General features: G+C 34.2%; 1 protein-coding gene across 1 annotated transcript; it reads left to right on the top strand.

Moving 5' to 3' along the window:
• Window positions 1-246: 246 nt before the first annotated feature.
• LOC123534313 (heat shock 70 kDa protein 12B-like) lies at window positions 247-8,829 on the top strand. Its single transcript, XM_053519640.1, has 6 exons — window positions 247-396; window positions 1,059-1,202; window positions 2,520-2,783; window positions 4,712-4,930; window positions 6,134-6,278; window positions 7,331-8,829. The coding sequence occupies exons 1-6, from the start codon at window positions 388-390 to the stop codon at window positions 8,398-8,400; spliced, it is 1,851 nt and encodes a 616-aa protein (XP_053375615.1). The 5' UTR covers window positions 247-387; the 3' UTR covers window positions 8,401-8,829.
• The last annotated feature ends 3,595 nt before the right edge of the window (window positions 8,830-12,424 follow it).

Here is a 12,424-nt window from a genome sequence, read left to right on the forward strand (position 1 = left end):
CGCGTTACTGAAAATGCCATAAAACCTTGAAAACAAATTTAATCAAGCTGAAACTTGGTATTTTTCATGCAGATATGTTACTGGTACTATACAAATGAAAATGTGACTATTACAGAAAGTAGATTTTTCATGTTAAATGTTTATGGACGGCAACATTGTTTTAATTGTATAGATGAAACAAACACATGCGTTAAATTTCCGTATATTTTACATTCTGTCGCACAGTAAATATGTAAAACCGGTAAACCACGCCTTATATAACCGCTTTATTGGTATTTTATTACGTGATCTATATTTTGTGTGTTTATAGTTTAATATTTGAAAATCCAACTTCCGTTTTGGAATGTGCATGTAGCATAGAAATATGTCAAAATTGGGCTTCTGAAAATGGAATTGGTAGGTATCTTTTGAATGACAGTATTTTGTGTTTACATTCAACATTAGCGTTTCGCTTTTCGTTAGTTCATCATTTCAGATTATTTATAGAATGTATATTATTGCTATTGAACGTGATTACAAACCATTTTTAACTGAATTGTGAAAGATAAATGTACATATACAGTATTCGTTACATATGTGTTAGTTAATTGATAATTAAAAGCGACAAGTTGTTTAAAAACATCTTTTTTGTTATGTTTTTGTAAATGATGCAATTTTCATAAAACGATGTTTGCCAGCTACTTTTATGATTTTTGGTTTTGCTAAAACATTATGACCATGTTTAAAATACATAAAATGCATCCATTTTTTACTGAAAGAAATTATCTGACTGATTTTCACATATAAATCAAAATGATCGTGTTATGTTACTTTTTTCAAGTAGATGATTTTGAAAACTTGAATAGACCTTTTGTTACAGTTCGAATTATAAGAATTGATTGTCATGTATATCTCCCTATTTTAATTACTAAGTTTGTTTAACTCTTTAAATTGTTTGTTAAAACATTGCATTGAAAACTATATTTTTGTGGTTGTTGACAGCATATCGTACAGTCGTAGTATCGATAATGTGGCATAGTTAGTTCTCCTAACTTCAAATATTGTATCTTCCTATTCAGAGCATCATTAAGGGACCTAAGTTAGTAGTGGCTCTGGACATTGGCAGTACCTATTCAGGTTATGCTTGGCAAGAGAGATCAGAATTTGAAACTAATAGAAGTGAGATTCACTTCAATACAAACTGGGGAGCAGGTGCTTTGCAAGTAAGTATAGATAGTAGCACTTTTACAGTGTAAGAGAAATATTGATGTTAACGGCATAATATGCCTACAATGTAGTTCGACAGAAAGATCATAATACCAAAAGTTTCAAGTCATCGGTAGAGCTAATATTTAGGCATTGTAACTGAAAATACAAACTTCAAGTAGGAGCTATCTATATTATATGTATGTGAAGTTAACTGCATCAGAATACAAGGACTAAAAAAATTATTAAATTTTAAATATCATTTCCTGAAAAAGAGTTATTTGAGCTGAAAAAAATGATCCCGGTTGAAATATTTGGAAAAAATGGAGACAACTCCGCAAAGACTTTATGATAGGCTTAGGTGACAATTGACCTAGTACCTCATCCAAACTACCCACTTTTTACCTCTAACCATGAAAAAAGCATGCATATTTGCCACATGAATTAGCAACCTGAATACAAAACTATGTAAAGATCAAATAATTGATTGCCCTAGGGAAAGTAGGACATTTTTTGTGGTGAAATTTGTCAACAAACAGACGATTTTTTAAAAAAAGTCAAAACCCACAGAATTTCACAAGGTGAAATATGTTGAAAAGGCTACTGCTGGAAAGAGAACAATCTCAACTACCCATACATATGCGTCAAAGTATGGGAAAAATATCTACAAATATGAGAAAATCGAAGAAATCAATTTCAAGACAGTTTGATGCATAACTGTGTAATTATACATGGCATTTATCATAGATAGGTTACTTTTCCTTTGCACTGATATAAAATGGGCAGGATTAGGATTAAGAAACGATGTTTACTCAAAAATTTCACTATATAATTAGATTGTTTCCCTTGCGTAAAGAAGGCTTAGGGTAAATCTCTATAATATTCTCTACGACAATTTGACACAGGAAACAAACAATCTATTGAATTAGTTGTAGATGTTATCGGGTACTAGTGAGAAACAAATTACGGAAGTTTAAAACGCTGGTTAGGTTACTTTACCACAATAACATAAAGGAAGTAGATTTGGCTAAATCACATAAATTTAGCATAGTTTTTAAATGATCTTATCTTCTGTTTAACGTTTCAAATACATAAACTGATATTAAAGTTTGAATCTACTATAACGATTGAAGCGTTTAAAATGTTTATAATCAGTCACGATGAAAGATGAAAGAATTTGGCAACTATTCAAATATTAAGATAGTAAAAATTCATTTTCAAACTTTAACATTAAAAATATATGACCCCTTCTAATCATATGTTTTATTACTACTCTAATTGTCAATAAATTAATATTAAAACACTGCACTAACCATTGAAATTTTCTGATTCAGCTGCACAAAACTACAACATGTATCCTCATAGAATGTCAAAAGAATGAGGACAAAACTTCATACATAAGAGAAGGGCAAAGACAAGAAGATACCATTTCTTTTCCTTATGGAATTGTGCGAAATGGCAACGACGAAATAAAAATAAAAATTGGACATGAAGCTGAGAGAGCTTATAGTGTACGGGCTAAAAGGCAACAAGATACCCACGAACTTGCTGGCCATTGCTATTTCTTCAACAGATTTAAATTACAGCTGTACAATACGGTATCACATACTTACAAGACTGTATCCTATGATTATCATAATATCAAATGTTTAGTAAAGGAAGTTGTGGACACAACTAAGCTTAAACGTATTTTTTATATATGTCCGCCTTTTATCTTAAGAATTTTACGAAGAGGTGAGTGAAAAGCAACTGTTTATTCATGTTCACTGATACTCACTGACTTAGCAAATCAAAAACTGTAAATCTACTGCCGTGCTTTGCAAGAACTCTATTTTTCATGAAGTAACGTTCAGAAATCGTATGAGTAATGACACAATGTCATAGTTTCCTGCTTATATATACTGCTTGTCACCAGCGGCTATGGCACGCCAATTGTCCAACAATTTCTTGGACCCAGGTTCACGGTCGAAAAACTAGGATTAACGACCGATAAACTAGGTGTTTCGAACGTAAAACCAGATTTTTCGAATACTAACCTATGTTTTCGAGCGAAAACATAAGATAACGGGGTAAACCCAGGTTCACGTTCGATAAACTATGTTTCTCGATTGAACTATGAATTTCGGTCGTTGTCCTAAGTTCATGAACATAGGTTTACGACCGTAAACATAGGTTCACGCTCGTGAACATAGGATTACAACCGATAATCATAGTTTTGTTCGAGAAATCTAGTTCATCGAACGCAAATCTAGGTTCACGTTCCTAAACTATGGTTCACGCTCGTAAACTAAAGTTCACGGTCGTAAACGTATGTTCACGGTCGTAAACATAGGTTCACAATCTTAACTGTGGTTAACAGCAAGCCAATTAAACAATAATTACGTTCTTGGTCGAATACTAGGATTATCGAATTCTAACTTATATTTTTGAACGAAAACATAGGAGAACGGGCGTAAAGCATAGTTTACGCTCTTGAACCCATGTTTACGTTTAATAAACTAGATTTCTCGTTTGAGCGCGAACCTATGTATACGGACGTGAACCTAGGTCTACGACCGAAAATCATAGTTTTGTTCGAGAAACCTAGTTTTTCGAACGTAAACCAAGGTTCAAGCTCGTATATACCTGTTCATAGGTTCACGTCCGTAAACTATAGTTCACGGTCGTAAACATAGGTTCACGGCCGTAAACCCATGTTCACGCCCGAAGTTCCTTGTTGATTTTATAATCCTAATATATCGACCATAAACCAATGTTTACGTTTACTTTGATAAACTAGGTTTATCGATTGAACCACGAATTGCCGTCGTTATCCTATGTTTACGCTTGAGAACCCCGGTTCACGCTCGTAAACCATAGTTTACAAATGTAGGAATGTGAACCTACGTTTACTACCGTGAACTAGTGTTTACAAGCATGAACCTACGTTTACGAGCGTGAACTATGGTTTACGGCGTTATTCTATGTTTTCGCTCGAAAATATAGGTTGATATTAAAAAAAAACTGGTTTTACGTTAGAAAAACCTGGTTTATCGATCGTTAATCCTAGTTTTTTGCCCATATACCCGGATTCTCGTAATTATCAGACAATTGGCGTGCCATAAGCGCTTCCTACCGGTAGTAAGTGTAGATATGTCTTTCATTATCTCCTGTCAGTTTCTTGCACAACTGAGTCAGCTGGTATGAAAATACTCATTGAACTTCTATAAATACATTATATGTATTGTTTCATCCTCTTCGTTGACCTACAGAAGTATACACCTTTATGTATTAATGTGATTGTTTGCACTAAGGTAACAGGAGAGTTGCTAAGTGCGTTTTGGTATCATACAGTTAGATTGATAGAATTTCGCTTAAACCGGTTTAAGAGAAGGTTAGGGATGTGAAATATTTTTAATCTCTCTTGAACAGATACAATCAAAACAAGTCTGCCAAGCAGTGTATGCTTCAAAAGGATCTTTTCAGATTTAATCAAAAAATGATAATACAATGTTCTCTGTGAGTAATATAAGGCATGTTATTACAGGGTTTTCACAGAGAGCAGTTAGTAGAAGACCAAATAGGACAACAATTACCTTTATTTGATGTTATGTCGTCCTTCATCAAAGCTTTGAAAGATCATTGCTTGAAGAAGCTGGAGACAAACGGCTTAAACGTTGAACTAAGCAAGACCCTGTTTGTAGTCACTGTTCCAGCAATATGGTCTGATGAAGCAAAGAAATTTATGAGGGACGCAACAGTAGAGGTTACTAAGATTAATTAAACAATTAATAAATTATGTAATATTTCATTTTTTTCTGTAATGTAGACCATTATTTTTTTAGGTCATCTGAGCACTAAGTTTGCGAGTGAGTTATTGTGATCATACATCGTCCGTCGTCCGTCCGTACATTTCTTCAATGAAACCGTTTGGTGGAAGTTGATAAAACATGGCCCGGATGATCCTTGGGTGGTGGTCTTCAAAAACTACACAAACTTTTTCGATTGGTTGCACAAAACTAAAAATAGAAAACTTTTCAAACGACATTTTGTCCTAAACCGCTAGTCGGATTATTCAGATTATTCCGATTCGTCAAAAAATATTGCCACAAAGAGCTTTGGCCATTTTTCTCTTTATGTATATAGTGGAAACTTAAAACTCTCCTTGTATTAAACTTATGGCCCGATTTAAAATAATTTCAATTAAATGATCCTTCGGTGACCCTTAACTTATTACAATTCTTTACAAAACATGAACGTCAGAGGGCGTGGTCACTATTTCCCTTTATGTATAAAGTGGAAAATTTAACAATCATTTCGTGCGAAACTGCTGACCCGATTTAAAAAATAACTCAACTGATCATTGTGTGACCCAACACCAATATTGTTAGAATCAAACAGATTTGTCAAAGACATGGCCACCAGGGGGCGTGCCTACTCTTGCCTATATGTATATAGTGGGAACTTTAACAAAGCTTTATTTTAGAAATAGCAGGCCCGATTTTAAGATACTTTCTCACAAAAGTTCCTTTGGTGCTCTGTACGTAGATTATTCAAATTATTTTGATTCGTCAAAAACATGGCGCCAGGGATTGCGGACATTGTTCCTATATTATCATAATAATGTTGTGGAAAATTTAAAAATCTACTTCTTTGATAATGCCTTATTGTACCTTTTGTCATTAACCCCCTCCCCGCTTTTTCCATCTGTCACTACCTAAAACACAAACGCACACACATTACCCGCCCGTCTTTACTTAATAAAAAGTTTTTCAAAATATACTTGTTCGAAAACACTGGCGCTATTAATAATAAATAATTTCACAGACATTTCCCATGCAAAACAATCTGCCAAAACTGTTCAAGCATTCGTGGTAATTCAAGTGAGCAATATAGAGACATGATTACCCTTTTATTAATTTAATTAAAGAGTTGAGAAGACTAGTAATTTATGAATTTCATTCTTTAGGCAGGTATTGGTAAAAAGAATGTTTTATTGGCACTAGAACCTGAAGCTGCAGCCATTAATTGTTTACATCTTCCCGAAGACCAAAGAAAAGAAATGAATGAACTTGGGATGAAAGGACAGAAGTTTCTTGTTGCAGACTTGGGTGGTATGCCATTGAAAATTTACTTTTTGTTTTAAGCGTCTTTCCTTGCGGTTTAGCGGGATTGTTGATTCAATGAAAGATAAAAATGTCTCTTATGGAGTGAATGTCAGATGCAATAATGTAAAATCTGACAAACAATTAAGAAAAAAAGAAAATTCTTCCTTTATTTTAGGGTTTTGTTAAAATTCAGTATGTCGCGAAATTAACTGATGTCAATTCATATGTCGTTGATTGACAGTTATATAACATTTTAGTTTTTATTTTTGTATATATTTCTATGAAAAATATTATTCTTAAAAAATTACTGATTTGAAAGTTATATAATATAAAGACATGTATCATTTCATTGATAAACTGAATTTACGTACCCATTCATGTAAGTCAATATGTGTATGTTTTGAATAAAATACACGCCAAGTTGTAGACTAAAACATATCACAATTAGATGCGTATCCACAGGACACTGGTGCCACTATTTCCTGTCACTGCTGGCCATATGTTACTTGTTGACAATTCAAGACTAACTATACTTTCACAGTACAATGGGTTGTGTGTTTGAGTCATAAGGGTTGGATTGGGAAGTATGGATACTATAAAATGTTTTCAAGAAACACCAGCTAAAAGGAATTGAATGAGTTAAAACAATAGGCGTATGAAGATGTGTTGTTTTGGATTTAGGCCCACCCCTTTCCGAAATAAAAATAAAACTATATATTTGTCAGCTTCTTTTATTTTGTGTTTCTTGATGGTGTTTTCAATATCCTTATCCATCCTCCTCCTCTGGGATTTATGAACGTTTACCTAGTCTTGCTTCTTGACCAAGTCTACAAGTAACGAAAATGGTTAAATTGTACAGTGAAATATTTGTATTTCGAAATATTTGAAAACAGTAATGGCGTCCAAGTAATTTCCAAATATATTATAACTGTTACATTAAATCAACGCAGCTATACTTTTCTGGTTGTAAGTTGCCAATTGATCATAATTTACATTCACATATACAATATTCATTTAACATTTCAATTCAACTAAGTAGTGTCATACAATTGTTGTAGGTGGAACGGCGGACTTATCCGCAGTTGAAGTAGAGGAAAATGGGTTTCTTAAAGAAATATGTCAACCTTTAGGTGATCCAGTAGGGGGTCAGAGGATAAATGACGCCTTTCTGCAGGTTTGTCATGATAACTTTAAGGGAGATGGATGGAAAGAGACTTTCAGTAAAGTCACTCCACTTGAAATGTTAAAAATGGAAGCAGACTTTGAACGAAAAAAGGTGACAATTGGTGCAGAAGATCCAGAAGGACAGATGATTGAACTGGAAGTGCCACCACTGGTCCGTGATAAATTGGAGGATAAAACCATCCTATTGAAGGAAAATAATTATCTTAAATTTGAAGACAGAGAGTTAGTATTTGATTCATCGCTTATTCGTGACAAGCTGTTTAAGGAAACCTGCAACGTGATATATACAACAATTGGAAAGGTACTTAACAATGAAAAAGCAAAGGGATTGAAAACAGTTGTCTTGGTTGGTGGTTTCGCCGAGTCGCCAATAGTTGTCGGAAACATCCGGCAAATGATAGCAAAAGACTTTCCAGATGTAAAGGTTGTGGTACCGTCTTCACCTTTTAAAGCTGTTTTAAAAGGAGCTGTACTTTTTGGGCAAGATCCTATGATATTCAGAAGCAGGATTAGTAGAGATACTTTCGGAATACAAACGAATAGAGTGTTTGATGCAAAGATTCATGACGAGACGAAAAGGTGGAAAAATGAAAAGGACAGGACATCCTACTGTAAACATATATTTGTTGTGCATGTACGCAAAGGTCAGTCAGTAGTTCTTGGCAGTAAGCAACCGGTCGAGATATATCAGCCAATGAACACAGATCAAACCGAGCTCACCCTTCCTATATATACGTCTTCTTCTCCAAATCCAAAATACACTGACGAGAAAGGCTGCAAAGAGATTGGAAAAATTAAAATTGATATGCGAGATACAAAGGGTCGTACAGACAGAAAAGTTGAAGTGACGATGATCTATGGCGGTACAGAATTGTCCATCATTGCAAAAGACAAGGCATCAGGAAAGGAATATAATGCAGATATCAATTTCAATCACATGTAACTTGCACTATATAAAAAGTCCTTAGGAATTATTAAACGCTGGTCATAACGTAACCTGTATAGCTCTGTGGTAAGTGCACCACTAGATTTGCACATTCAGAGAGTCGTTGGTTGAAAATCAACCGTAGAATCGACTCTCAATCAAAAAAAGCTAATAGCCTTTTTGATGTGACTTAAAGTCAAGGTCATGTGTTGGTCGTTTACATGTTAAAAGCAAGGAAAGTCTTCTCGAAATTTAGCTTCCTGTTTCTTGCACTTTCGTCTAAAATTTGAATGACTTGGTCTCTTGTGGAGGAGTTGTCATTTTGCAACCGTTGAACACTTTATATCAGCACAAAAAGTAACAATATTCCTTTTGTTTTTAAAACAATGTTAAGTACATATATAACAAAATTATGTCATAATTTGAATAAAAGTGGGTTAAAGTGTTTATTGGTGTTGAGGTACTAGTACATATTATAGATACAAAAGAAATAGGAACTTTAATGATATCTGAATTGTTACATTTATACGTTCGTTGGATATATGTATATTTGTGTATATTAACTGCATTATATTTGTTAACAATATGTATGTATGAGAAAGTGAACTGTTTTGAACTTGATTATATTCCTTATTGCAAACTACTATATAAATTCAGTATATCTTTTGAGATCCATTTAACTTTTAGAGAGAGAGAAAATATAGCTTTCCTGGTCCAAATGTGTTAAAAAGACTAAACTGTAACTGCTGATTTCTGAGATATAATATCAGATATTTGAGCACATACGCAAATGTTGAACCAGTGCAAATGAGTAGTATGGTTCGGGTGCGTATAAAGCAGCATTGACGCTTATTTTATTGGGTTAGTGGCTTTGTGGCATGTGCACGCTCGTTTGTACTGCTAGGCGCTTTGCCGTACTTTGGCTGGTTAATAGTGGCGGTGATAAGTTCGTATAAATTATCTTTACATATATAATAATTGATAATGCGAACTTGTGTCCCCGCGGATCTCGCGTATGTGAAAGTAAACTGTTCTGGATTTGATTATATCCCTTAATGCAGACTTTCTCTATAAATTCAGAGTATCCTTGAAATCCAGTTAATTTTCAGAGTTAGCAAATCTAGCTTCTCTGGTTCCAATCAGTTAAAAAGTCTAAAATGCCACAGCTGATTTGTGAGTCATGATAACAGAGATTTGATCATATATGTAAATGGTCAACAAGAGCATGTGTTGTACAGTACGGGTGTGTATATAGAGCAGCTTCGAAACTAATCTTATTGGGTTAGTGGACTTGTCGTGTCATAACTGATGTAATTAGTTACAACTGTTTTGTTGATCATTTAAATGTACACATGCCGTAATAATAACACTGTTTGTAACGTCATGCACCGATTGGATAGTAATGTATAATACTGACTCCAGACTGTGCAATTCTTTCAAACAATAAATTAATAAATTAACTCGTTAATAGTCCTGGTATTTGTTGAAATTTTACTGAAAGTATTGACTCGGAGATAAAATGATAGCCTGTGGGCAATGCCTGATGAATAAGTACAACAGTGGTGAAACGTTTAAAAATTTATTAAAAATGTGACATATATCCCGCACAAACTCAAACCATAAAAAGGCCACGGATTATAGGAATACAGCAGACCTAAAATTAAATGTTAAATGAAATGGACTTTTAAGGTGTGTGTTTTATTTGAAAGTACATAATAGGCACTTCATTTGTGTCATATCACTAATTTAATGACACAGGTTTGATTCTTTAATAATGTCTTCAGTTAACATATCTTCTTCTGAAATTGCTTCCACAAACCTCTAACAGGCGAACTGTTATCATGTTTGTTAAGACACTTGTTCTATTACATCCTACGAGTTTAGTTTATACTAATTTATGTTCAAGCTGATTGGAACCACTCTCAAGTCCGTTTCCTGGAAAAAAAAACAGTACTGGTGTCATATGAGAAGTCATGGTCGTGACCCCAGTGCGGCTCGAACCCACGACCCCTGGATTGAGCGGCCGACACTTCATCCACTAGATACTGCTCTCCTTGAGTTATTCATGAAAACTTAGTAGTAAAATGAGTTTGTTTAATGTAACTCTGCTTGTAAACAAAGTGGAATCTCTTCATGTGGTCATATGTCGCTTTAGGACCGACAAGAATAATCAAGCCCACCATAGTTTTTGACACTGTTTTACTCAAGGGATGTTTTTGTATTTGCGATTCTGCCACCGAAGGTGGGCTTTGTTGCTTGCGAATTTTGGAAATCTCATCAGCCTGTTCCTTTACTTCACTTTCCAGATTTTTTCCTTCTTTTCTGCCAATCCCGTACCACTTGTTCATACTTTTCTCTTAATTCTTGTTTCTCCTGTTCCCTTTGCGCCAACATTTCTTCCTTGTAAAGCTCTAGGTTTTTCTACTCTCTTGTACTCTTTGATTTGTTTTCTTGTATTAGCTCGAACTTTTCCAGTTCGTTTTTTACATGTTGTCTTGCATTTCTGCTGAATCTAGATCAACATACAAAAAGCATTAGTAAAGTTGTATTTGATTCAGATTAAAATGTAGGTAGTGATTATTGTTTGTAGCTTTTAGATTGTTTTGGTGGGGCGTAGCGGTAGTTTAAACGTCGAACGTTACAAAATTGATCAAAACGGACGATTATCTATTTGATTTAAAACTATTTACATATATTTATTTCAAAGTCTTTAAAATATTTGTCATTGGTGACAGCTTAGAGTAAGATATAGCTATATAATGTCTTTTTACCAGCCAGTTTTATCAATCGCTATTAGGCGAGGTACATATTTTAAGACCCTGATTGTTTCTGACCTGCGAGGTCAAGCAGCGCACGCTAAAACATACATATTTAGATGACAACATGGTGCCAATACTCACTCGCAAATATGCATATTCTAGAAACTGTTTGTCTGTTTGGAGTTATAGAGACGTTAGTATGTTTGTATTTACAATGCAATGTTCATGGGCTAAAGCGTACAACGATTGATTCTTAACACTTACAGCCAAACCTGTATTAAAGACCACCTCTGAATAGCGACCGCCTGGCTCTAAAGACCACATGTTTTGTTTCCAATTTTAACATTTACAGTGCATTTTAACCTGTGAATAAAGACCGCCTCCTAATAAAGACCACATTTTGGCTCTCTTAAGGGTGGTCTTTATAGACAGGTTTGACTGTATTTCTTTGTTGATAAACAAAATTCTAACAGCTTTGTGACAATCGCTGCGGCCTAATGATTTAATTTGTACATAAGCACTGAGATATTAACAGCAATATTGACGCGGAATGAGATATCGATCTCATATATTTATACTATCTCATATAGCCTGCCTATGTAACACCAGTATATATCATATTCATTCATCAATCGCTTAACACTACCATCTACTAAACCTGCCTACCTATCTATCTACTTAATATATATCTGTGATTGATGTCTGTCTTACGTTAAAAATTTGGCTGAATAAATGAAATGTTCTAAACGCTAACCCACTTACTAAGGTTTATTTCGGCGTAGCTGACTAAGCCAACTTAAAGAACCAATACAATTTTGTGCATTTATATTTCTGAAAACATTAAGAAAAACACAACCTGGCAGAAATGAATACATGCATACTTTTAATTGGATGAAAATAATATACTATTTCACAAAAAGTTTTGTTACATTTCAACATTGTATTGTATATGTAATAGTTATAGTATGTGTGAGAGTGTGTTACCAGGATATATCAGAGCTAGGGGTACATCGAGGTTATTTTTCTCTGCACATATCGTCGAGGCCTGGTAGGCCGAAACAGATATGTGCAGAGAAAAATACCGAGATGTACCCCTAGCTCTGATATATCCTCGTAACACACGAGCATTACATATTATAACTGTTTTATCGCATAGTTTTATCATTAAAATTTATATATTATTTTCATTTAAAATTGTTTATTATTATTTTTACTCTTTTGATACCCTTTCTGCGCCTCGCTGACTGAAACACTAAAACTTCTGTTTTAGAAAATGTGTTCCC

This window comes from Mercenaria mercenaria, chromosome 12 (assembly GCF_021730395.1).
Source record: "Mercenaria mercenaria strain notata chromosome 12, MADL_Memer_1, whole genome shotgun sequence".
Lineage (NCBI taxonomy): Eukaryota > Metazoa > Mollusca > Bivalvia > Venerida > Veneridae > Mercenaria > Mercenaria mercenaria.

Bases quoted from the DNA above. Each gene is read 5' to 3' on its own strand.
- LOC123534313 (XM_053519640.1), top strand. The intron at 2,784-4,711 runs GTATCACATACT...ATGTTATTACAG, and splicing joins AATTACAGCTGTACAATACG to GGTTTTCACAGAGAGCAGTT. The intron at 6,279-7,330 runs GTATGCCATTGA...CAATTGTTGTAG, and splicing joins TCTTGTTGCAGACTTGGGTG to GTGGAACGGCGGACTTATCC.